The 27,212-nt window shown below is 44.8% G+C and overlaps 1 protein-coding gene across 1 annotated transcript in view; it reads right to left on the bottom strand.

The window, feature by feature from the left end:
- Window positions 1-2,054: 2,054 nt before the first annotated feature.
- Window positions 2,055-27,212, bottom strand: part of LOC123998301 (cadherin-17-like) — a 32,557-nt gene continuing 7,399 nt past the window's right edge. The window contains exons 2-19 of the mRNA XM_046303392.1: window positions 25,030-25,102; window positions 24,404-24,493; window positions 24,059-24,196; window positions 20,169-20,304; window positions 19,878-20,036; window positions 19,077-19,229; window positions 18,214-18,413; window positions 14,706-14,837; window positions 14,309-14,459; window positions 12,939-13,139; window positions 12,771-12,847; window positions 12,071-12,259; window positions 11,409-11,653; window positions 11,183-11,319; window positions 10,850-11,074; window positions 10,638-10,748; window positions 10,403-10,519; window positions 2,055-3,303 (exon numbers count right to left, since the gene is read on the bottom strand). Coding sequence (XP_046159348.1) covers window positions 3,218-3,303; window positions 10,403-10,519; window positions 10,638-10,748; window positions 10,850-11,074; window positions 11,183-11,319; window positions 11,409-11,653; window positions 12,071-12,259; window positions 12,771-12,847; window positions 12,939-13,139; window positions 14,309-14,459; window positions 14,706-14,837; window positions 18,214-18,413; window positions 19,077-19,229; window positions 19,878-20,036; window positions 20,169-20,304; window positions 24,059-24,196; window positions 24,404-24,493; window positions 25,030-25,080 — 2,598 coding nt within the window. The 5' untranslated portion in view covers window positions 25,081-25,102 and the 3' untranslated portion in view covers window positions 2,055-3,217. The remainder of the gene's footprint in view (window positions 3,304-10,402; window positions 10,520-10,637; window positions 10,749-10,849; window positions 11,075-11,182; window positions 11,320-11,408; window positions 11,654-12,070; window positions 12,260-12,770; window positions 12,848-12,938; window positions 13,140-14,308; window positions 14,460-14,705; window positions 14,838-18,213; window positions 18,414-19,076; window positions 19,230-19,877; window positions 20,037-20,168; window positions 20,305-24,058; window positions 24,197-24,403; window positions 24,494-25,029; window positions 25,103-27,212) is intronic.

Here is a 27,212-nt window from a genome sequence, read left to right as displayed (position 1 = left end):
GGCACATAATATTACATTCCTCTCTCAGCCCAAAGCAAACACACATGCACATAATATTACATTCCTCTCTCAGCCCAAAGCACACACACAGGCACATAATATTACATTCCTCTCTCAGCCCAAAGCAAACACACAGGCACATAATATTACATTCCTCTCTCAGCCCAAAGCAAACACACAGGCACATAATATTACATTCCTCTCTCAGCCCAAAGCACACACACATGCACATAATATTACATTCCTCTCTCAGCCCAAAGCACACACACATGCACATAATATTACATTCCTCTCTCAGCCCAAAGCAAACACACAGGCACATAATATTACATTCCTCTCTCAGCCCAAAGCACACACACATGCACATAATATTACATTCCTCTCTCAGCCCAAAGCACACACACAGGCACATAATATTACATTCCTCTCTCAGCCCAAAGCACACCATTTTACTCAAAAGCAGTAGGTCCAGATAGCCTTTATTCAGACAGACATTTCCCCCACTCCTCTCTCCATTACTGTGTTGCACACACCAAGGTTATAATAGTAAAAGAAAACTGAAATGAAAATGAATTAAAAACTAAAATTGGAAAAACAATTGAGTAAACTGAAAAACGAAAACTATATTGAAACTATTATCTTTGAATGCAAAACAAACTAAAATATAATTAAAACCATCATGAATTATGTTCAGTTTTTTTCCTTCTAAACTTTGGACAAAAATCTAATGTTTTGAAGCTTTTTTCTCTAATGGGGTTTTCGACCTTCTAAATCTGGAGGGTAAATGCTGCGATGTTGGCGATGTTTCAAATAGGCCTAGCTGGTGCATCGCTGCATCGCTGCATCGCTAGCTAACGGAATAAATCTGAGGGCGAGCAGGAAGCATGAGCGAGAACAATGGCAGCAGCAAACACAACACCAGCAGTGGTTGGTTGCAAAACACAAAGCCCTGTATGGGATTATTTGGAGTACATTGCTGGAGAGGACAAAAGCAAATGTATTGTAGTGTCAGAAGCTAATAATCCTTTATTGGCTTTATATATCACTTTTCTACCAACTGAGGTACTCCAATGGCTTTACATTGGGAAACTCACCTCCAATGTGCAACACCCACCTGGGTGATGCACGGCAACCATTTTTGTGCCAGAACACTCACCACACATCAGCTAAGTGATATATGCCAATTAGAATGAGGGGGAGGGTGATTAGGTGGTCATGATGGGAATGGGACCAGGTTGGGAATTTTGTCATGACATCAGGGTTAACACCCTTACTCTTATGATAAGTAATGGGCTTTTTTAATGAGCACAGAGAGTCAGGACATCCGTTTAACATCCCATCCAAAAGACAGCACCCAATGTCCACTTCACTTCCTGGGTATCTCCTTAGACCAGAGGCAAAAGTGCCCCCTACTGCCCCTCCAACACCACTTCCAGCAGCATCTGGTCTCCCATCCAGGGACCGACCAGGCCCGACCCGGCTTAGTTTCAGAGGCAAGCCAGCAGTGGGATCTAGAGTGGTATGCTGCTGGCTGGCAGCAGTGGGATCTAGAGTGGTATGCTGCTGGCTGGCAGCACCATCCCACACCCTGCATCCCACTGCTGCATCCCACCCTGCATCCCACTACTACCCTGCATCCCACCCTGCATCCCACTACTACCCTGCATCCCACCCTGCATCCCACTACTACCCTGCATCCCACCCTGCATCCCAACCTGCATCCCACTGCTGCATCCCACTACCACCCTGCGTCCCACCCTGCATCCCACTACCACCCTGCATCCCACTACTACCCTGCATCCCAACCTGCATCCCACTGCTGCATCCCACTACCACCCTGCATCCCACCCTGCATCCCACTACTACCCTGCATCCCACTACCACCCTGCATCCCACTACCACCCTGCATCCCACTACCACCCTGCATCCCACTGCTGCATCCCACTACCACCCTGCATCCCACTACCACCCTGCATCCCACTACCACCCTGCATCCCACAACCTCAAAGTTCATCTGTACAGCACCCACAAAGAATTTCAGGATAAAGACGGGGAGATAGCTATTGTTTTAATTTTGTAATTCGCTGAGGATTCGACTCCCGGTATCATGTGAACACGTATAAGACGTGGATATATGTAGAATAGCCGACAATGAGCTTTAAAACGACAAATGATTCTCTCTACCAACAAGAAGGGTGTGATGGGTTTGAACAGTTTGGTGTGGAATGGATTGTGATGTGGGGGTTTGTTACTACGCCCATAAATTAAAATATCCATCAGGACTTTTACCACCTAGGAAATGTGTGTGAGCGGAGCATCTCAAATAGTACTGGAGTACCCTGCTATAGTCCTACCACACATACATGGCCCCTAGCATAAGGACACTTAAGGCTACTTTCTGTCCCTTCACACAAAAAATACAACTGAAACTGAAACTACAACTGAAACTGAAACTACAACTGAATAGTATAAAAACAAAATATGTTTTTTATCGTACTGAAACAGAATAAAAACTAGTAAATCAAGTCTAAAACCGAATGGAAACTAAACTGAATTCATTTTTTAAATTGAAAAACGAATAGAAATAAAATTGAATAGAAAATCACAAAACTATAATAACCTTGGTACACACTCAGACATTCACCAGGCACTCAATTACACTGGGCTTGTCAAACAGTTAACACTAAGGGTTAAACTGAGGGATGTTTAGGTGTTGGAACTGTCTCCAACGTGGGTTGTTTTTCCATGGTCATTTCTACTCTTTACTGTAGGCAGTCTTTCTCCCATTCTAAAGTGGTGGAACCGTCCTAATTTAACCCTCAGCTAGCTAGCATCTTCACTAATATCAGGCCTCATCAAAAAAACATCATGGAGTATCAGTATAAAGACAGTATCAACCACAAACAACAGTCAGAGGCAAACGGTGAACTAAAGTCTCTGAGCAACAGTCTACACAATTACAGCAAGCAGCTTGAAATGGAGTGTTTGAACCATCACACACAGTGCACAGCCAGTCAAGACACACTAGCTGAGAATGGACAGTCTAAATTCTAAATACAGACAAAATTCACTGACAAGGGAAATAAGTTATTGAGCTGCATGAGCGCGTGATTATGACGAAACCAGGTAGTATTTATAACATGCATACAACCAATCAAAGTAGATCTGTTCTTCAGAAATATAACAATTAAACAAACACATGCTATCTCATATGTTTCTAGAGAATGGCGTCCGTTTCTCCCAGCAAGGCTTTCTTCTGGTTGTCCTTCTTTATACGATGGAAAGCGATGATCAGGACCAGGGCTAGGGAGGAAGTGACATCACCCGTCAATAACAGTCAAAACATATTATCGGAAACCCAGAACTAAAATCCTGCATAATTGCGTTAGATACTCGATTAGTCTGTCAATGAGAGATTAGTCTGTCCATGAGAGATTAGTCTGTCCATGAGAGATTAGTCTGTCCATGAGAGATTAGTCTGTCCATGAGAGATTAGTCTGTCCATGAGAGATTAGTCTGTCAAAGAGAGATTAGTCTGTCCATGAGAGATTAGTCTGTCCATGAGAGATTAGTCTGTCCATGAGAGATTAGTCTGTCCATGAGAGATTAGTCTGTCCATGAGAGATTAGTCTGTCCATGAGAGATTAGTCTGTCCATGAGAGATTAGTCTGTCCATGAGAGATTAGTCTGTCCATGAGAGATTAGTCTGTCCATGAGAGATTAGTCTGTCCATGAGAGATTAGTCAAAAAGAACAAGAAAAACTATCAACAACAATACAACGTTTTATGCTACAGTTAGGTCTTCGTTCCTCTATTGTACCACTCCGCCCTCTGGGGGCAGTATTTCATTTTTGGATGAAAAATGTTCCCGTTTTAAACAAGATATTTTGTCACGAAAAGATGCTCGACTATGCATATAATTGACAGCTTTGGAAGGAAAACACTCTGACGTTTCCAAAACTGCAATTATATTATCTGTGAGTGCCACAGAACAGATGCTACAGGCGAAACCAAGATGAAATTTCAAACAGGAAATGCCCCAGATTTTGGAGGCGCTGTGTTCCAATGTTTCCTTATATGGCTGTGAATGCGCAAGGAATTAGTCTACACTTTCTGTCGTTTCCCCAAGGTGTCTGCAGCATTGTGACGTATTTGTAGGCATATCATTGGAAGATTGACCATAAGAGACTACATTTACCAGGTGTCCGCTTAGTGTCCTCCGTCGACAATATTGCGTAATCTCCAGCTGCATGCATTTTTCCATGTGGTTCAGAGGAGAAACCAAACTTCCACAAATTATTTATCATCGAATAGATATGTGAAAAACACCTTAAGGATTGATTCTAAACAACGTTTGCCATGTTTCTGTCAATATTGTCATGTTTTGTCATTTATTATCTTGTCTTGTCCCTGTGCTTCCTTCTATTCGTTTCCCTCTGCTGGTCTTATTAGGTTCTTTCCCTCTTTCTATCCCTCTCTCTCCCCCTCCCTCTCTCACTCTCCCGCTCTCTCTTCTCTCTATCGTTCCGTTCCTGCTCCCAGCTGTTCCTATTCCCCTAATCAATCATTTAGTCTTCCCACACCTGTTCCCGATCCTTTTCCCTGATTAGAGTCCCTATTTCTCTCCTTGTTATTCGTTTCTGCCCTGTCGGTTCCTTGTCTAGAATTCACCGTGCTGTGTTTGTGTATCGCCCTGTCGTGTCGTGTTTTCCTCAGATGCTGCGTGGTGAGCAGGTGTCTGAGTCTGTCTGGTTCAAGTGCCTTCCCGAGGCAACCTGCTGTTCACCTGCTGTTCAAGATCGAGTCTCCAGTTTGTCCTCGTCATTTCGAGTGAAAGTTGTGTTTTTTGATTGTATTTACTTTACTGGATTAAAGACTCTGTTTTCGCCAAGTCGCTTTTGGGTCCTCTTTCACCAGCATGACAGAAGGAACCGACCAAGGAATGGACCCAGCGACTTCAGACGCTCGTTACACTGCCGTCGAGATCCAAGGAGCCATGCTCGGCAGACACGAGCAGGAATTGTCTGCTGCTCGTCATGCCGTGGAGAACCTGGCCGCTCAGGTTTCCGACCTCTCTGGACAGTTCCAGAGTCTACGTCTCGTGCCACCTGTTACTTCCTGGCCTGCCGAGCCTCCAGAACCTAGGGTTAATAACCCACCTTGCTACTCCGGGCAGCCCACTGAGTGCCGCTCCTTTCTCACGCAGTGTGAGATTGTGTTCTCTCTCCAACCCAACACATACTCTAGAGAGAGAGCTCGGGTTGCTTACGTCATTTCACTCCTTACTGGCCGGGCTCGAGAATGGGGCACAGCTATCTGGGAGGCAAGGGCTGATTGCTCTAACAAGTTCCAGAACTTTAAAGAGGAGATGATTCGGGTTTTTGACCGTTCAGTTTTTGGTAGGGAGGCTTCTAGGGCCCTGGCTTCCTTATGCCAAGGTGAACGGTCCATAACGGATTATTTTATTGAGTTTCGCACTCTTGCTGCCTCTAGTGAGTGGAACGAGCCGGCGCTGCTCGCTCGTTTTCTGGAGGGACTCCACGCAGTGGTTAAGGATGAGATTCTCTCCCGGGAGGTTCCTTCAGATGTGGACTCTTTGATTGCTCTCGCCATCCGCATAGAACGACGGGTAGATCTTCGTCACCGGGCTCGTGGAAGAGAGCTCGCATCAACGGTGTTTCCCTGCTCCGCATCGCAACCATCTCCCTCCTCTGGCTCAGAGACTGAGCCCATGCAGCTGGGAGGGATTCGCATCTCGACTAAGGAGAGGGAACGGAGGATCACCAACCGCCTGTGCCTCTATTGCGGAGTTGCTGGACATTTTGTTAATTCATGTCCAGTAAAAGCCAGAGCTCATCTGTAAGCGGAGGGCTACAGGTGAGCGCAACTACTCAAGTCTCTCCATCAAAATCCTGTACTACTTTGTCGGTCCATCTACGCTGGACCGGTTCGGGTGCTACATGTAGTGCCTTGATAGACTCTGGGGCTGAGGGTTGTTTCATGGACGAAGCATGGGTTCGGAAACATGACATTCCTTTCAGAGAGTTAGAGAAGCCTACGCCCATGTTCGCCTTAGATGGTAGTCATCTTCCCAGTATCAGATTTGAGACACTACCTTTAACCCTCACAGTATCTGGTAACCACAGTGAGACTATTTCTTTTTTGATTTTCCGTTCACCGTTTACACCTGTTGTTTTGGGTCATCCCTGGCTAGTATGTCATAATCCTTCTATTAATTGGTCTAGTAATTCTATCCTATCCTGGAACGTTTCTTGTCATGTGAAGTGTTTAATGTCTGCCATCCCTCCCGTTTCTTCTGTCCCTACTTCTCAGGAGGAACCTGGCGATTTGACAGGAGTGCCGGAGGAATATCATGATCTGCGCACGGTCTTCAGTCGGTCCCGAGCCAACTCCCTTCCTCCTCACCGGTCGTATGATTGTAGTATTGATCTCCTTCCGGGGACCACTCCTCCTCGGGGTAGACTATACTCTCTGTCGGCTCCCGAACGTAAGGCTCTCGAGGATTATTTGTCTGTGTCTCTTGACGCCGGTACCATAGTGCCTTCTTCCTCTCCGGCCGGGGCGGGGTTCTTTTTTGTTAAGAAGAAGGACGGTACTCTGCGCCCCTGCGTGGATTATCGAGGCTGAATGACATAACGGTTAAGAATCGTTATCCGCTTCCCCTTATGTCATCAGCCTTCGAGATTCTGCAGGGAGCCAGGTGCTTTACTAAGTTGGACCTTCGTAACGCTTACCATCTCGTGCGCATCAGAGAGGGGGACGAGTGGAAAACGGCGTTTAACACTCCGTTAGGGCATTTTGAGTACCGGGTTCTGCCGTTTGGTCTCGCCAATGCGCCAGCTGTTTTTCAGGCATTAGTTAATGATGTTCTGAGAGACATGCTGAACATCTTTGTTTTTGTCTATCTTGACGATATCCTGATTTTTCTCCGTCACTCGAGATTCATGTTCAGCACGTTCGACGTGTTCTACAGCACCTTTTAGAGAATTGTCTCTACGTAAAGGCTGAGAAGTGCTCTTTTCATGTCTCCTCCGTTACTTTTCTCGGTTCCGTTATTTCCGCTGAAGGCATTCAGATGGATTCCGCTAAGGTCCAAGCTGTCAGTGATTGGCCCGTTCCAAGGTCACGTGTCGAGTTGCAGCGCTTTTTAGGTTTCGCTAATTTCTATCGGCGTTTCATTCGTAATTTCGGTCAAGTTGCTGCCCTCTCACAGCTCTTACTTCTGTCAAGACGTGTTTTAAGTGGTCCGGTTCCGCCCAGGGAGCTTTTGATCTTCTAAAAGAACGTTTACGTCCGCTCCTATCCTCGTTACTCCTGACGTCACTAGACAATTCATTGTCGAGGTTGACGCTTCAGAGGTAGGCGTGGGAGCCATTCTATCCCAGCGCTTCCAGTCTGACGATAAGGTTCATCCTTGCGCTTATTTTTCTCATCGCCTGTCGCCATCTGAGCGCAACTATGATGTGGGTAAATCAGAACTGCTCGCCATCCGCTTAGCCCTAGGCGAATGGCGACAGTGGTTGGAGGGGGCGACCGTTCCTTTTGTCGTTTGGACAGACCATAAGAACCTTGAGTACATCCGTTCTGCCAAACGACTTAATGCCCGTCAAGCTCGTTGGGCGTTGTTTTTCGCTCGTTTCGAGTTTGTGATTTCTTACCGTCCGGGTAGCAAGAACACCAAGCCTGATGCCTTATCCCGTCTGTTTAGTTCTTCTGTGGCTTCTACTGATCCCGAGGGGATTCTTCCTTATGGGCGTGTTGTCGGGTTAACAGTCTGGGGAATTGAAAGACAGGTTAAGCAAGCACTCACGCACACTGCGTCGCCGCGCTTGTCCTAGTAACCTCCTTTTCGTTCCTGTTTCCACTCGTCTGGCTGTTCTTCAGTGGGCTCACTCTGCCAAGTTAGCTGGTCATCCCGGTGTTCGAGGCACTCTTGCGTCTATTCGCCAGCGCTTTTGGTGGCCGACTCAGGAGCGTGACACGCGCCGTTTCGTGGCTGCTTGTTCGGACTGCGCGCAGACTAAGTCGGGTAACTCTCCTCCTGCCGGTCGTCTCAGACCGCTCCCCATTCCTTCTCGACCATGGTCTCACATCGCCCTAGACTTCATTACCGGTCTGCCTTTGTCTGCGGGGAAGACTGTGATTCTTACGGTTGTCGATAGGTTCTCTAAGGCGGCACATTTCATTCCCTCGCTAAACTTCCTTCCGCTAAGGAGACGGCACAAATCATTATCGAGAATGTATTCAGAATTCATGGCCTCCCGTTAGACGCCGTTTCAGACAGAGGTCCGCAATTCACGTCACAGTTTTGGAGGGAGTTCTGTCGTTTGATTGGTGCATCCGTCAGTCTCTCTTCCGGGTTTCATCCCCAGTCTAACGGTCAAGCAGAGAGGGCCAATCAGACGATTGGTCGCATACTACGCAGCCTTTCTTTCAGAAACCCTGCGTCTTGGGCAGAACAGCTCCCTGGGCAGAATACGCTCACAATTCGCTTCCTTCGTCTGCTACCGGGTTATCTCCGTTTCAGAGTAGTCTGGGTTACCAGCCTCCTCTGTTCTCATCCCAGCTTGCCGAGTCCAGCGTTCCCTCCGCTCAAGCGTTTGTCCAATGTTGTGAGCGCACCTGGAGGAGGGTGAGGTCTGCACTTTGCCGTTACAGGACACAGACTGTGAGAGCCGCCAATAAACGCAGGATTAAGAGTCCAAGGTATTGTTGCGGCCAGAGAGTGTGGCTTTCCACTCGCAACCTTCCTCTTACGACAGCTTCTCGTAAGTTGACTCCGCGGTTCATTGGTCCGTTCCGTGTCTCCCAGGTCGTCAATCCTGTCGCTGTGCGACTGCTTCTTCCGCGACATCTTCGTCGCGTCCATCCTGTCTTCCATGTCTCCTGTGTCAAGCCCTTTCTTCGCACTCCCGTTCGTCTTCCCTCCCCCCCTCCCGTCCTTGTCGAGAGCGCACCTATTTACAAGGTACATAAGATCATGGACATGCGTTCTCGGGGACGGGGTCACCAATACTTAGTGGATTGGGAGGGTTACGGTCCTGAGGAGAGGAGTTGGGTTCCGTCTCGGGACGTGCTGGACCGTTCACTCATTGATGATTTCCTCCGTTGCCGCCAGGATTCCTCCTCGAGTGCGCCAGGAGGCGCTCGGTGAGTGGGGGTACTGTCATGTTTTGTCATTTATTATCTTGTCTTGTCCCTGTGCTTCCTTCTATTCGTTTCCCTCTGCTGGTCTTATTAGGTTCTTTCCCTCTTTCTATCCCTCTCTCTCCCCCTCCCTCTCTCACTCTCCCGCTCTCTCTTCTCTCTATCGTTCCGTTCCTGCTCCCAGCTGTTCCTATTCCCCTAATCAATCATTTAGTCTTCCCACACCTGTTCCCGATCCTTTTCCCTGATTAGAGTCCCTATTTCTCTCCTTGTTATTCGTTTCTGCCCTGTCGGTTCCTTGTCTAGAATTCACCGTGCTGTGTTTGTGTATCGCCCTGTCGTGTCGTGTTTTCCTCAGATGCTGCGTGGTGAGCAGGTGTCTGAGTCTGTCTGGTTCAAGTGCCTTCCCGAGGCAACCTGCTGTTCACCTGCTGTTCAAGATCGAGTCTCCAGTTTGTCCTCGTCATTTCGAGTGAAAGTTGTGTTTTTTGATTGTATTTACTTTACTGGATTAAAGACTCTGTTTTCGCCAAGTCGCTTTTGGGTCCTCTTTCACCAGCATGACAAATATTATGGAGTTAATTTGGAAAAAAGTTTGGCGTTGTAATGACTGAATTTTCGGGTTTTTTTCTTAGCCAAACGTGATGAACAAAACGGAGGGATTTCTCCTACACAAATAATATTTTTGGAAAAACTGAACATTTTCTATCTAACTGATAGTCTCCTCATTGAAAACATCTGAAGTTCTTCAAAGGTAAATTATTTTATTTGAATGCTTTTCTTGTTTTTGTGAAAATGTTGCCTGCTGAATGCTAGGCTTAATGCTATGCTAGCCGTTAATTGTTTACTCCATGTGTAACTCTGTGTTGTCTGTTCACACTGCTATGCTTTATCTTGGCCAGGTCGCAGTTGCAAATGAGAACTTGTTCTCAACTAGCCTACCTGGTTAAATAAAGGTGAAATTAAAAAATACTCTCACACAAATGCTTATGTAGCTATGGTTGAAAAGCATATTTTGAAAAACTGAGATGACAGTGTTGTTAACAAAAGGCTAAACTTGTGAGCCAATATATTTATTTAATTTCATTTGTGATTTTCATGAATAGTTAACGTTGCGTTATGGTAATGAGCTTGAGGCTATAATTACGCTCCCGGATACGGGATTGCTCATCGCAAGAGGTTAAAGTGCAGTGCATAGCAACAACACCAGTGAACAACAGCGGCTGTTACTCACCGATGAATCCGACAGTTCCAGCCAGGATTCCGATGGTGGTGGGCATTCCTAACACCCCTACATGAACGCCCGGCTCGGTGAAACAGTATCCCAACTCTGTGCAGTTACACACTCGCACTGTAGGGAGAACACACACATCAGAGACAAATACACATTGGTAAAAGACACCCACTCACAGCTACATGATCTTGTGTGTGATGGGTGCTATCACACACAGCTGGCTGTAACCACTCACCCTCAAACTTCTGTGTGATGCCCATGCCAGCGTTGTCTTTGATGCTGATGGGGATTAGGAAGGTTTTGTCCTCGCTGGGAGATTTCTTCAGGGTCAGTTTAGCAGACGTACCTACAGGAAACCAAGGGAAGAGACACAATCCCACATCAACACGGGAGCACATTAATAGACAGGATCTCTAGGAGATGTAGTCTTGTCTAACAAATGTGTACCGTCCACAGCGCTTAGGTCCCAGTTGGGGGACTTCTTGCCCTGGGCCAGGCTGAATGTGAAAGGTGCTCCGAAGGGGTCTGCGTCCGCGTCCAGGGCCGTCAGGACTATAGGCTGAGGCTTCTTCACACAGATGAAGGCCTGGTTCTCTGTCAGCTTGGGGACATTGTCATTCACATCCAGCAGCCTCACAGACACCTCGCGCTCTGTGGACAGCTCTGGATTGGCTGGGGGTGGAGAGATATTGTTCATTATGGATATTCTCTAACCTGGACTCAAACTGGCAGTGTGTGGGTCAAAAAAGTATCCGAAATATACATATGTGTGTTCGTCACCTTTCTCGAAGGCGACAACAGTAAAGTGGAAGGACTCCACCGTCTCTCTGTCCAGCACAGCTTTATTCTTTATCTTTATCTCTCCAGTAGCAGGATCAATCTCCAACCAACCCTTAGTGTCTCCCTCCATCTTGAACCTACAATACACACACAGTTAGAGCACAAAATATACACTATCAGAGCCATAACACACACACAACATCAATCCCTCTCATAATGTGATTACAGTATCTCTTTTCCCTCTGGGTCCTTGGCGTCTATTTTGAGCAGTGTAGCTCCCTCCTTGGTGTCCTCTGGCACCGTGACATCCAGAATGTCCATGTCAAACACTGGAGCCTCATCAACGTCACTGACCGCTACCGAGACCACGGCGGACGACTCAGCGCCGTACTCGAGACCGCTCACCAGCGGCTCTGGGTTACGAGCATCAATCTGTAGCTTATAGGAGGAAGCAGTCTCATAGTTCAGAGGCTGGAGAAAGAGGGGGGAAGGAGGGAGAGAGGGGAGGGAGGAAGAGAGAAGGGGGACGAAGGGAGATCGAGGGGGATGAAGGGAGAGAGAGGGGGAGGAAGGGAGAGAGAGGGGAGGAAGGGAGGGGAGAGGAAGGGAGGGAGGGGGAGGAAGGGAGAGTGGGGAGAGGAAGGAAGGGTAGAGGAAGGGAAAGAGAGGGGGAGGGGAAGGGGGAGGGAGGCAGATGGGGAGGAAGGGAGAGAGAGGTCTGTGAGCATTCTGGAGCAAAATGGAAGCGTTTTTGTGGGTTTGTTTCAGCCTGCTGGTGGACGTTTCCTTTAATAATCAATACAACCATAGATCTAGGATCAGCTTATCATCTTTATGATCACCTATCAAAATCTGACCTTTCGTAGGTGTCTTCCAGTATGAAGTTACCTTAGCAACAACAAGCCTGCCCTCCCCATTGTCATCTGTCTCCATGGCGAAAACTCCATCTTCGTTGCCAGCGGTTATGTGGAACTCGATGCGGGAGCTTCCTGTTCCAGGGTCGTCAGCGTCTGTGGCTTTCACTGTCAGGAGGGTGTGGCCTAGAGCTGTGTCTTCAGACAGGTTGTGACTACCATACTACAGAGAGACAGAGAGAGAGTGAGAGAGACAGCGAGAGACAGAGAGAGAGAGAGAGAGAGAGGGAGAGAGACAGCGAGAGACAGAGAGAGACAGAGGGAGAGAGAGAGAAACAGAGAGACAGAGAGGGAGCGAGAGAGAGAGACAGAGAGAGAGAGAAACAGAGAGACAGAGATAGAGAGAGACGGAGAGAGAGAGAGAGGGAGAGAGAGAGAGGGAGAGGAAGGGAGAGAGAGAGACAGAGATACAGAGATGGAGAGAGAGGGAGAGGAAGGGAGAGAGAGAGAGACAGAGAGAGGGAGGGAGTGATAAAGTGAGCGAGAGAGAGAGAGAGAGAGAGAGAGAGAGAGAGAGAGAGAGAGAGAGAGAGAGAGAGAGAGAGAGAGAGAGAGAGAGAGAGAGAGAGAGAGAGAGATAGATAGAGAGAGAGAGTATTAAAGGTCACAGGTCAACAACCCATACCAACTAAAGCATCTATGAAACTCAGGTGTGTGTCTCAGGTATGTCTCACGTCATTCATCTGGAAGATGGGCAGCTCATTGTTGATGTCGATAACCTTGATGAGGACCTTACATTCTGTGCTGAAACCTGAGGAAGACATTGAGGCCCATTGAAGCAAACACGTGTCTGTGCTGTTCAAACTTTTAGACAAAGGTCAAGTGTGTGTGTGTGCATGTACCTGGGTCGTTTACTCTGACAGTGAGGTGGTACTCTGTTGCATCTCTGCGTTGGAGCATCTGCTTGGCCTGGATGCGGCCGGTGATGCCATCGATGGTAAAGACGGAGGATGGGGTTTGGGTCACCAACGAATAGGAGAGCAGTGCGTTGGGTGTGTTGTCATCATCAGCATCATGCACCATCAGATGTCCGACTGGGCTGCCTGGAACCCAGAGGAACCAATCATAGTTATATGAGTTACTATTAGAATGCTTCAGCTCTGAACACACATACCTTTAATATAACAACACAGTCCTAACATCAGCCTCAACACAATCCTAACATCAGTCTCAAGACAGTCCTAACACCAGTCTCAACACAGTCCTAACACCAGTCTCAACACAGTCCTAACACCAGTCTCAACACAGTCCTAACACCAGTCTCAACACAGTCCTAACATCAGTCTCAACACAGTCCTAACACCAGGCTCAACACAGTCCTAACATCAGTCACAACACAGTCCTAACATCAGTCTCAACACAGTCCTAACATCAGTCACAACACAGTCCTAACATCAGTCACAACACAGTCCTAACATCAGTCTCAACACAGTCCTAACATCATTCACAACACAGTCCTAACATCAGTCTCAACACAGTCCTAACATCAGTCACAACACAGTCCTAACATCAGTCACAACACAGTTCTAACATCAGTCACAGCACAGTCCTAACATCAGTCACAACACAGTTCTAACATCAGTCACAACACAGTCCTAACATCAGTCTCAACACAGTCCTAACATCAGTCACAACACAGTCCTTACATCAGTCACAACACAGTCCTAACATCAGTCTCAACACAGTCCTAACATCAGTCACAACACAGTCCTAACATCAGTCTCAACACAGTCCTAACATCAGTCACAACACAGTCCTAACATCAGTCTCAACACAGTCCTAACATCAGTCACAACACAGTCCTAACATCAGTCTCAACACAGTCCTAACATCAGTCACAACACAGTCCTAACATCAGTCACAACACAGTCCTAACATCAGTCACAACACAGTCCTAACATCAGTTACAACACAGTCCTAACATCAGTCACAACACAGTCCTAACATCAAAGTCACAAGATAGGAGACTTTTCACACATTTATGGAATGCACATCAGGGTCAATGAAATGTAAAAGTAAGTATGTGGACACCTGCTCGTCAAACATCTCATTCCAAAATCATGGGCATTAATATCGAGTTGGTCCCCCCTTTGCTGCTATGGCTTAAATAGCCGAATCCACTCATTTAAAGGGGTGTACATATACTTCTGGCTGTGTAGTGAATCACACATCTCCAACCTATCACACACACACACATCCAGTAGTTAGTTACCTGTGGGTTCGTTCTCCTGCACTTCAAACACACTGAGTTCCTCCTCACAGATTGGAGCGTTATCATTAACATCGTCCACCACCACCTGCACTTCCAGGGGAGGGTCTACCTGGTTACCATAGCTATCCTCAGCAAACACCACCAGGATGTACTGGAACACACACACACACACACACACACACACACACACACACACACACACACACACACACACACACACACACACACACACACACACACACACACACACACACACACACACACATTTATTTTTTAGTTTTTAGTTCACATTTATTTTTATATAAACTATCCAGTGATGGACAGTACTCCATTAAATAATGCTGCTTGGGACCAGAGTGTTAGATAGTGATTGTGATGAGGAGGACTAGCTGGTTACCATGGCCTTGTCCTCTCTGTCCAGCTCCTCAGTCAGCAGAATGTCTCCTTCCTCCGTGACATTGAAGGGGAACGTCAGCTCCCGTTCTTTCTGTACCAGCCTGTAGAAGGCACTGGGATCATTAGACTGGACCTGCAAGGAGACATCAGACAGTCAGACAGACAGACGGACGGACGGACGGACGGTCGGACAGTCAGTCAGTCAGTCAGTCAGTCAGTCAGAGTCAGACAGACAGACAGACAGACAGACAGACAGACAGACAGACAGACAGACAGACAGACAGACAGACAGACAGACAGACAGACAGACAGACAGACAGACAGACAGACAGACAGACAGACAGTCAGACAGACAGACAGACAGACAGACAGACAGACAGACAGACAGACAGACAGACAGACAGACCAGACCAGACCAGACCAGACCAGACCAGACCAGACCAGACCAGACAGACAGACAGACAGACAGACAGACAGACAGACAGACAGACAGACAGACAGACAGACAGACAGACAGACAGACAGACAGACAGACAGACAGACAGACAGACAGACAGACAGACAGACAGACAGACAGACAGACAGACAGACAGACAGACAGACAGCTATAGATATGTCCTGTATCTTAACTGCTTTATATGTAACATTTTCCTTTAATCATGCAGTGATGTCAATAGGAGATCAAATTTAAGGTATGCATGCTGATTGTGTGTTTTCTAGAGAGTCTCTTTAGGTCCTTACTGTTTTCTAAACAGTCTCTTTAGGTCCTTGGTGTTTTCTAAACAGTCTCCTTTATGTCCTTAGTGTTTTCTATACAGTCTCTTTCGGTTCTTAGTGTTTTCTAAACAGTCTCTTTAGGTCCTTGGTGTTTTCTAAACAGTCTCTTTAGGTCCTTACTGTTTTCTAAACAGTCTCTTTATGTCCTTAGTGTTTTCTAAACAGTCTCTTTAGGTCCTTACTGTTTTCTAAACAGTCTCTTTATGTCCTTAGTGTTTTCTAAACAGTCTCTTTAGGTCCTTAGTGTTTTCTAAACAGTCTCTTTAGGTCCTTGGTGTTTTCTAAACAGTCTCTTTAGGTCCTTGGTGTTTTCTAAACAGTCTCTTTAGGTCCTTACTGTTTTCTAAACAGTCTCTTTCGGTCCTTGGTGTTTTCTAAACAGTCTCTTTCGGTTCTTAGTGTTTTCTAGAGAGTCTCTTTAGGTCCTTACTGTTTTCTATACAGTCTCTTTAGGTCCTTAGTGTTTTCTAAACAGTTTCTTTAGGTCCTTACTGTTTTCTATACAGTCTCTTTAGGTTCTTACTGTTTTCTAAACAGTCTCTTTAGGTTCTTACTGTTTTCTAAACAGTCTCTTTAGGTCCTTAGTGTTTTCTAAACAGTCTCCTTTATGTCCTTAGTGTTTTCTATACAGTCTCTTTAGGTTCTTACTGTTTTCTAAACAGTCTCTTTATGTCCTTAGTGTTTTCTAAACAGTCTCTTTAGGTCCTTAGTGTTTTCTAAACAGTCTCTTTCGGTTCTTAGTGTTTTCTAAACAGTCTCTTTAGGTCCTTGGTGTTTTCTATACAGTCTCTTTCGGTTCTTAGTGTTTTCTAAACAGTCTCTTTAGGTCCTTGGTGTTTTCTAAACAGTCTCTTTCGGTTCTTAGTGTTTTCTAAACAGTCTCTTTCGGTTCTTAGTGTTTTCTAAACAGTCTCTTTAGGTCCTTACTGTTTTCTAAACAGTCTCTTTAGGTCCTTGGTGTTTTCTAAACAGTCTCCTTTATGTCCTTAGTGTTTTCTATACAGTCTCTTTAGGTTCTTACTGTTTTCTAAACAGTCTCTTTAGGTCCTTAGTGTTTTCTAAACAGTCTCTTTATGTCCTTAGTGTTTTCTAAACAGTCTCTTTAGGTCCTTAGTGTTTTCTATACAGTCTCTTTAGGTTCTTACTGTTTTCTAAACAGTCTCTTTAGGTCCTTAGTGTTTTCTAAACAGTCTCTTTATGTCCTTAGTGTTTTCTAAACAGTCTCTTTAGGTCCTTAGTGTTTTCTAAACAGTCTCTTTAGGTCCTTAGTGTTTTCTAAACAGTCTCTTTCGGTTCTTAGTGTTTTCTAAACAGTCTCTTTAGGTCCTTGGTGTTTTCTAAACAGTCTCTTTAGGTCCTTACTGTTTTCTAAACAGTCTCTTTCGGTCCTTGGTGTTTTCTAAACAGTCTCTTTCGGTTCTTAGTGTTTTCTAGAGAGTCTCTTTAGGTCCTTACTGTTTTCTATACAGTCTCTTTAGGTCCTTAGTGTTTTCTAAACAGTCTCTTTAGGTCCTTACTGTTTTCTATACAGTCTCTTTAGGTTCTTACTGTTTTCTAAACAGTCTCTTTAGGTTCTTACTGTTTTCTAAACAGTCTCTTTAGGTCCTTAGTGTTTTCTAAACAGTCTCCTTTATGTCCTTAGTGTTTTCTATACAGTCTCTTTAGGTTCTTACTGTTTTCTAAACAGTCTCTTTATGTCCTTAGTGTTTTCTAAACAGTCTCTTTAGGTCCTTAGTGTTTTCTAAACAGTCTCTTTCGGTTCTTAGTGTTTTCTAAACAGTCTCTTTAGGTCCTTGGTGTTTTCTAAACAGTCTCTTTCGGTTCTTAGTGTTTTCTAAACAGTCTCTTTCGGTTCTTAGTGTTTTCTAAACAGTCTCTTTCGGTTCTTAGTGTTTTCTAAACAGTCTCTTTAGGTCCTTACTGTTTTCTAAACAGTCTCTTTAGGTCCTTGGTGTTTTCTAAACAGTCTCTTTCGGTTCTTAGTGTTTTCTAGAGAGTCTCTTTAGGTCCTTACTGTTTTCTATACAGTCTCTTTAGGTCCTTAGTGTTTTCTAAACAGTCTCTTTCGGTTCTTAGTGTTTTCTAAACAGTCTCTTTAGGTCCTTGGTGTTTTCTAAACAGTCTCTTTCGGTTCTTAGTGTTTTCTAAACAGTCTCTTTCGGTTCTTAGTGTTTTCTAAACAGTCTCTTTCGGTTCTTAGTGTTTTCTAAACAGTCTCTTTAGGTCCTTACTGTTTTCTAAACAGTCTCTTTAGGTCCTTGGTGTTTTCTAAACAGTCTCTTTCGGTTCTTAGTGTTTTCTAGAGAGTCTCTTTAGGTCCTTACTGTTTTCTATACAGTCTCTTTAGGTCCTTAGTGTTTTCTAAACGGTCTCTTTAGGTCCTTACTGTTTTCTATACAGTCTCTTTAGGTCCTTGGTGTTTTCTAAACAGTCTCTTTAGGTTCTTACTGTTTTCTAAACAGTCTCTTTATGTCCTTAGTGTTTTCTAAACAGTCTCTTTAGGTTCTTACTGTTTTCTAAACAGTCTCTTTAGGTCCTTAGTGTTTTCTAAACAGTCTCCTTTAGGTTCTTAGTGTTTTCTAAACAGTCTCCTTTAGGTTCTTAGTGTTTTCTAAACTGTCTCCTTTAGGTTCTTAGTGTTTTCTAAACTGTCTCCTTTAGGTCCTTAGTGTTTCCTTAGTACTGGGGCACCTATAGTGATTGTGTGAGTGTGATTTCCACCCCTGCCGTACCTTGCCGATGGGCATGGGGTATATCCCTTTCAACTGTTCTCTGAGGTTGATCGGTCCAGGATTGACCCACAGGTTCTCCTGCACGACAATTTTAACCCTCGTGTTACCGTTGAGAGCGCTCACTGACTCCCCACCCATGTCCTCCACACGAACAATCAGAGTGAAGTCTGGGTCTTCCAGAGGGTTCAGCCTCCGAGACTCTACAACCACAGAGGAAGTAACAGGACCATTCACAGTCAATACACAGGCACCACCGAAGAAGACAGGCCCAAATGATTCCTTATTTCCCATATGGTACACTGTGTTTGACTGTCGCCCTGTATGTCTATGGAGGAACTGGCCAAACGTAGGGCCCTGGACAAAAGTAGTGTACTAGTAGTAGTGTACTATACAGGAATATCTGAGCATGACCTCGGGGCTCTCTGTGTGACAACACAGGGGTCAGAGGTGAGAGGTCAGGCTGCTCTGGCCAGTGGCCACAGCTGAACTCAACAACATTATGTAGAGGAGGTTCTGTTCAGCAGCCTCTCAATCACACCATTAACCTCATAATCAGCTTTAATCACTTGAATGAATCTATCTATCCCTCGCTCTCTATGCCTCTGTCTCTATCCCTCACTCTCTCTTTATCCCCCCCTCTCTCTCTCTCTGCCTGACATGTTTCCAAGTGTCTGCATGTGCTCTGCTCTATTTGCATCCTCTCTGAAATGCCCTCCTCTTTTTCTCTTTATCCGCCCCCCTTGTGGTCTGCTATGGGCTCAATCATCTATCTATTTGGACCATCTTGGTCATGTCTACCTGACAATAGTGATTTTATAGTTTCATCTTAAACTACAAGTAAATATGGTGAAGTACACACTGACCTGCTCTCTGCACACAGCTGTAGAAGGGGTTGAGTTCATAAGGGATGTCCCCTGTGGGGGTGCAGTAGTCATCAAACCTCTTCTTCAGAGAATCACTGAAGTCCCCTCCTCTGGAATGAATAACACTTTCTCTGGCCTTCAGCAGACGCTCTCCTGCAGGAACACACACACACACACACACACACACACACACACACACACACACACACACACACACACACACACACACACACACACACACACACACACACACACACACACACACACACACACACTCACACACACACACACACACACACACACACACACACACACACACACACACACACACACACACACACACACACACACACACACACACACACACACACACACACACACACACACACACACACACACACACACACACACACACAGCTGTAATCAGTAACATAATCACGTGGTCAATCTGACACCAAGCATGTGTTAATCTGATGTGTTAATCTGGAGCATGAGAGTTGAGGTGTGGTGATCTGGGCTGGTGTGAGATTAAAGGATGCATAACTCACAGATTAGCACTCATACAGGATGAGATTAGAGACCACAACTTCTGGGATGATCTATGTGTGTGCACTTTGAGGATCTCCGGGAGTGTGTGTGTGTGTGTGTGTGTGTGTGTGTGTGTGTGTGTGTGTGTGTGTGTGTGTGTGTGTGTGTGTGTGTGTGTGTGTGTGTGTGTGTGTGTGTGTGTGTGTGTGTGTGTGTGTGTGTGTGTGTGTGTGTGTGTGTGTGTGTGTGTGTGTGTGTGTGTGTGTGTGTTACCCTCGGCAGTAGTAGAAATCTCTCCTGTGTTGCTGTTGATCTCGAAGAACAGGGTGTTGTCTCTGTTGGGGATCTGGGAGACCAAGGTGTAACTCAGATGGGCGTTGGGAGACTCTGGGTCGTCCAGGTCAGTAGCAAACACACGCGCAAATGGAACACCTACAACACACACACCCACATAATGAACACACACACAGACAGACAAACAGACGGAGAGACAGACAGTCAGTCAGACAGAGTGACAGACAGTCAGTCACACAGAGTGACAGACAGAGTGACAGGCAGACAGACCTGCGGGGGTACGTTCCTTGACGATGCCGATGTAGTCAGTCTGGTTGAAGGACGGGGCGTGGTTGTTGACATCCAACACGTTGATGGTGATGATGACTGGACCTTCTACTGGTTCCGAACCCACTAAGGCCTCCAGCTACAACAACAACAACAACATGAAGCTGGGATGTGTGTGTGGGTCTATACTAAATGACATTGTGTATGTGTGTGCATGCAGGTACTTGTCAGATCTGTGAATCGACAGTGTGTGTATGTCTGTGTGTGTGTCCTACCAGCTCTCACAGTCTCACATCAGAATTAGACGTTCATCCATGTTTCTCAAACGTCACATTTTGAAGTTGTTCCAAATGTCAAATTTGAATGTGTTTAAGGTTAAGTATTAAGTCAGAATTGTTAAGGTTATGGCCTCCCGGGTGGCGCAGTGGTTAAGGCTGCTGTACTGCAGTGCCAGCAGAGACTCTGGGTTCACTCAAATACTAACTTGTATCACTTGTATTAACTACTATAGTGTGTGGTCTGTGTATGTTAACTACTATAGTGTGTGATCTGTGTATGTTAACTACTACATTGTGTGGTCTGTGTATGTTAACTACTATAGTGTGTGATCTGTGTATGTTAACTACTACATTGTGTGGTCTGTGTATGTTAACTACTACATTGTGTGGTCTGTGTATGTTAATTACTACATTGTGTGGTCTGTGTATGTTAACTACTATAGTGTGTGATCTGTGTATGTTAACTACTACATTGTGTGGTCTGTGTATGTTAATTACTACATTGTGTGGTCTGTGTATGTTAACTACTATAGTGTGTGATCTGTGTATGTTAACTACTACATTGTGTGGTCTGTGTATGTTAACTACTACATTGTGTGGTCTGTGTATGTTAACTACTATAGTGTGTGGTCTGTGTATGTTAATTACTACATTGTGTGGTCTGTGTATGTTAACTACTATAGTGTGTGGTCTGTGTATGTTAACTACTATAGTGTGGGGTCTGTGTATGTTAACTACTATAGTGTGTGGTCTGTGTATGTTAACTACTATAGTGTGTGGTCTGTATATGTTAACTACTATAGTGTGTGGTCTGTATATGTTAACTACTATAGTGTGTGGTCTGTGTATGTTAACTACTATAGTGTGTGGTCTGTGTATGTTAACTACTATAGTGTGTGGTCTGTGTATGTTACATACTACATTGTGTGGTCTGTGTATGTTAACTACTATAGTGTGGGGTCTGTGTATGTTAACTACTATAGTGTGTGGTCTGTGTATGTTAACTACTATAGTGTGGGGTCTGTGTATGTTAACTACTACATTGTGTGGTCTGTGTATGTTAACTACTATAGTGTGTGGTCTGTGTATGTTAACTACTATAGTGTGTGGTCTGTGTATGTTAACTACTATAGTGTGTGGTCTGTATATGTTAACTACTATAGTGTGTGGTCTGTGTATGTTAACTACTATAGTGTGGGGTCTGTGTATGTTAACTACTACATTGTGTGGTCTGTGTATGTTAACTACTATAGTGTGTGGTCTGTGTATGTTACATACTACATTGTGTGGTCTGTGTATGTTAACTACTATAGTGTGGGGTCTGTGTATGTTAACTACTATAGTGTGTAGTCTGTGTATGTTAACTACTATAGTGTGTGGTCTGTGTATGTTAACTACTATAGTGTGTAGTCTGTGTATGTTAACTACTATAGTGTGTAGTCTGTGTATGTTAACTACTATAGTGTGTGGTCTGTGTATGTTAACTACTATAGTGTGTAGTCTGTGTATGTTAACTACTATAGTGTGTAGTCTGTGTATGTTAACTACTATAGTGTGTAGTCTGTGTATGTTAACTACTACATTATGTGGTCTGTGTATGTTAACTACTACATTGTGTGGTCTGTGTATGTTAACTACTATAGTGTGTGGTCTGTGTATGTTACATACTACATTGTGTGGTCTGTGTATGTTAACTACTATAGTGTGGGGTCTGTGTATGTTAACTACTATAGTGTGTGGTCTGTGTATGTTAACTACTATAGTGTGTAGTCTGTGTATGTTAACTACTATAGTGTGTAGTCTGTGTATGTTAACTACTATAGTGTGTAGTCTGTGTATGTTAACTACTATAGTGTGTAGTCTGTGTATGTTAACTACTACATTATGTGGTCTGTGTATGTTAACTACTATAGTGTGTAGTCTGTGTATGTTAACTACTATAGTGTGGGGTCTGTGTATGTTAACTACTATAGTGTGTAGTCTGTGTATGTTAACTACTACATTGTGTGGTCTGTGTATGTTAACTACTACATTATGTGGTCTGTGTATGTTAACTACTATAGTGTGTAGTCTGTGTATGTTAACTACTACATTATGTGGTCTGTGTATGTTAACTACTACATTATGTGGTCTGTGTATGTTAACTACTATAGTGTGTAGTCTGTGTATGTTAACTACTATAGTGTGTAGTCTGTGTATGTTAACTACTATAGTGTGGGGTCTGTGTATGTTAACTACTATAGTGTGTGGTCTGTATATGTTAACTACTATAGTGTGTGGTCTGTGTATGTTAACTACTACATTATGTGGTCTGTGTATGTTAACTACTACATTATGTGGTCTGTGTATGTTAACTACTATAGTGTGTAGTCTGTGTATGTTAACTACTATAGTGTGTAGTCTGTGTATGTTAACTACTATAGTGTGTAGTCTGTGTATGTTAACTACTATAGTGTGGGGTCTGTGTATGTTAACTACTATAGTGTGTAGTCTGTGTATGTTAACTACTATAGTGTGTAGTCTGTGTATGTTAACTACTATAGTGTGGGGTCTGTGTATGTTAACTACTATAGTGTGTAGTCTGTGTATGTTAACTACTATAGTGTGGGGTCTGTGTATGTTAACTACTACATTATGTGGTCTGTGTATGTTAACTACTATAGTGTGTAGTCTGTGTATGTTAACTACTACATTATGTGGTCTGTGTATGTTAACTACTACATTATGTGGTCTGTGTATGTTAACTACTATAGTGTGTAGTCTGTGTATGTTAACTACTATAGTGTGTAGTCTGTGTATGTTAACTACTATAGTGTGGGGTCTGTGTATGTTAACTACTATAGTGTGTGGTCTGTATATGTTAACTACTATAGTGTGTGGTCTGTGTATGTTAACTACTACATTATGTGGTCTGTGTATGTTAACTACTACATTATGTGGTCTGTGTATGTTAACTACTATAGTGTGTAGTCTGTGTATGTTAACTACTATAGTGTGTAGTCTGTGTATGTTAACTACTATAGTGTGTAGTCTGTGTATGTTAACTACTATAGTGTGGGGTCTGTGTATGTTAACTACTATAGTGTGTAGTCTGTGTATGTTAACTACTATAGTGTGTAGTCTGTGTATGTTAACTACTATAGTGTGGGGTCTGTGTATGTTAACTACTACATTATGTGGTCTGTGTATGTTAACTACTATAGTGTGTGGTCTGTGTATGTTACATACTACATTGTGTGGTCTGTGTATGTTAACTACTACATTGTGTGGTCTGTGTATGTTAACTACTATAGTGTGTGGTCTGTGTATGTTAATTACTACATTGTGTGGTCTGTGTATGTTAACTACTATAGTGTGTGGTCTGTGTATGTTAACTACTATAGTGTGTGGTCTGTGTATGTTAACTACTATAGTGGCTGTCTGTGTGTGTTTTTTTAGCTTCTACAGTGTGTGTCTGTGTTAACTTCTACAGTGTGTGGGTGTGTGTGTGTTAACTTCTACAGTGTGTGTGTGTGTGTTAACTTCTACAGTGTGTGTGTGTTAACTTCTACAGTGTGTGTGTGTGTGTATGTGTGTCAGTGTGTGTTTGTGTGTGTTTGTGTGTGTGTGTGTCACCTCCAGAGTATGTGTCTGTGTGTGGGCCCAGTCCAGGGTTTGTTCCAGGTAGAGCCAGCCGTCCTCTGAGATGCTGATCTTTGCTTCAGTCTCTCCTGTCAATCTGAACCCATCAACCTCGACGTGGGACGTTTGGAACTGCAGACGGAGTTCCAAACAAAGACCAGAAATGAAGGGGACAGGTGTGTGTGTGTGTGTGTGTGTGTGTGTGTGTGTGTGTGTGTGTGTGTGTGTGTGTGTGTGTGTGTGTGTGTGTGTGTGTGTGTGTGTGTGTGTGTGTGTGTGTGTGTGTGTGTGTGTGTGTGTGTGTGTGTGTGTGTGTGTGTGTGTGTGTGTGTGTGTTACCTGGTAGAGGGCGTAGGGTACAGGTGTCCCCTCTGGTACGTCTAGAACCTTGTTCTCCAGTGGTCCCTTCTCCAGGCCTTTCCCAGCAGCCTATCACAACACGTGATGAATATACAGTAGACCAGTGTTCCTGGACTCCAGTCGTTGAAAAGCTCCGGAGTTGCACATTTTTGCACCAGCCCAGTACTTGCACTCCTCATTCAATCACTCAACTATAAATGAACACCTTGATTAGTTGAATCCGGTGTGCCAGTATTGGGCTGTAATGAAAATGTAAAACCCTTGGTGTTCTCAAGGACAAAACACTACAGAATGGGCTAGACGTTCTCTCTCTCCTTGCAGAAGGACAGTTACTCATTGACCGACTCTACAGATTTCCACTGAAGGAGACTGTCTGGCCTGCATGAGCCTGTGCGTCCTTCATTCAATCTTTCAGTAACGCTAATAAGTCACAGAGCCCTGTGGCTCGTTTCCAAGCCAACCAGAGCCAAAGCTCACCTTGCAGAAACAAACCGGAACAGAACCCAGAGAAGTCTCACTCCTCAAACAGTGACAGTCAAATATCAACGTAGGAGGTCATGTTTGTAGAGTAATACACAAAATATTTGAGGTTGGAGTGAACTCACGGTGGCGATGAGGAGGCTGAGCAGCAGCAGGTGCATTGTGGGATGTGCCATGATGAGCTTCAGGGATGAGACTCTGAGAGAAGTGGAAGAAGAGGAGAGGGAGAGGATGGGGTGGAGGAGGATTAAAATACACAGAGGTAGACTGTAATAAGCCCTTTGTCAATGAGACACCCCCCCCTGGGTGCACGTTTTGTTTTTCCTCCCTGGCACTCTGACTACAGTGCACCAACCCATCCTCTAGGATTTGGTTCCTGAATAGGGTTGGTCCTTTGTTTGTGTTAGTGTAACATTGTCATGTGAAGATGAGAGTTTGGGAAACATCATCAAAGCTTGATGATGAGTTGGTTATTTGAATCAGCTGTGTAGTGCTATGTCAACAACCACAACGTGCAACCAGGGAGGGGCCCAGGACCAAGTTAAGGAAACCCTGGTCTAGGTGTGTGTGTGTGTGTGTGTGTGTGTGTGTGTGTGTGTGTGTGTGTGTGTGTGTGTGTGTGTGTGTGTGTGTGTGTGTGTGTGTGTGTGTGTGTGTGTGTGTGTGTGTGTGTGTGTGTGTGTGTGTGTGTGTGTGTGTGTGTGTGTGTGTGTGTGTGTGTGTGTGTGTGTGTGTGTAGTGATCCACCAGTGGTTCGTATTTCAGCACATTCCCTGGTCTGTTACTAATTCACCTGAAGGACTAGAGTCAAGGACAAACAGGCTCTATCTTAGTATCAGTAACAGGGATCCACTAAAGGAGTGTACTGTAGTCCAATTGTCCCCTGCCGGGACCACACTATCTCTCTCTCTTAGTATCACTAACAGGGATCCACTAAGGGAGTGTACTGTAGTCCAACTGTCCCCTGCCAGGACCACACTATCTCTCTCTCTTAGTATCAGTAACAGGGATCCACTAAGGGAGTGTACTGTAGTCCAACTGTCCCCTGCCAGGACCACACTATCTCTCTCTCTTAGTATCAGTAACAGGGATCCACTAAGGGAGTGTACTGTAGTCCAACTGTCCCCTGCCGGGACCACACTATCTCTCTCTCTTAGTATCAGTAACAGGGATCCACTAAGGGAGTGTACTGTAGTCCAACTGTCCCCTGCCAGGACCACACTATCTCTCTCTCTTAGTATCACTAACAGGGATCCACTAAGGGAGTGTACTGTAGTCCAACTGTCCCCTGCCGGGACCACACTATCTCTCTCTTAGTATCAGTAACAGGGATCCACTAAGGGAGTGTACTGTAGTCCAACTGTCCCCTGCCGGGACCACACTATCTCTCTCTCTTAGTATCAGTAACAGGGATCCACTAAGGGAGTGTACTGTAGTCCAACTGTCCCCTGCCAGGACCACACTATCTCTCTCTCTTAGTATCAGTAACAGGGATCCACTAAGGGAGTGTACTGTAGTCCAACTGTCCCCTGCCGGGACCACACTATCTCTCTCTTAGTATCACGAACAGGGATCCACTAAGGGAGTGTACTGTAGTCCAACTGTCCCCTGCCAGTGCCACACTATCTCTCTCTCACTCAAGACAGACTTTGAGCTGATGGGGAAGTCAATGGCCTTCATGTGCAGGACTCCTCCCACTCAACAAGAAAGCCCCGCCTCCTGGTTAGAAACAGAAAATCTGAGCCAGCGGCAGCCATGACTGACCATACATGGGAGTTTTAAGCTCTAGGGGCAGAGAGGGGACAGGTAGCTAGGCTATCTAGAGGAAGTATTCCCTTTTGAAGATGACTGGATGACCACCACCCCCCTCCCCCTCAAGACGTGACTAATTTGTTAGTGAAAGGTCACTCAGGTGTCGGACTCCCCCATGACCTGACAGTGACCTCAGAGCCTGATATAACAGTTTAGGGCAGGTGAACAGAGAGAGTAAAACCACTCTGAAGGTGTGTGTGTAATACTGTAGATTGGAATAGTGTCCGTCTGTGAGCTCCTCCTTGCCTCAACAGCAGCACAGTCATAGAGAGACAAAAACATAATGACAAAGCAGAAACAGGTTTTTAGAACATTTAGCTAATTTACTACAAATATAAAACTGAAATATCACATTTACATAAGTATTCAGACCCTTTACTCAGTACTTTGTTGAAGCATCTTTGGCAGCGATTACAGCCTCGAGTCTTCTTGGGTGTGACGCTACAAGCTTTGCACACTTGTATTTTGAGAGTTTCTCCCATTCTTCTCTGCAGAT

This window comes from Oncorhynchus gorbuscha, linkage group LG15, assembly GCF_021184085.1.
Source record: "Oncorhynchus gorbuscha isolate QuinsamMale2020 ecotype Even-year linkage group LG15, OgorEven_v1.0, whole genome shotgun sequence".
Lineage (NCBI taxonomy): Eukaryota > Metazoa > Chordata > Actinopteri > Salmoniformes > Salmonidae > Oncorhynchus > Oncorhynchus gorbuscha.
This window is presented reverse-complemented; position numbering and strand designations above follow the sequence as displayed.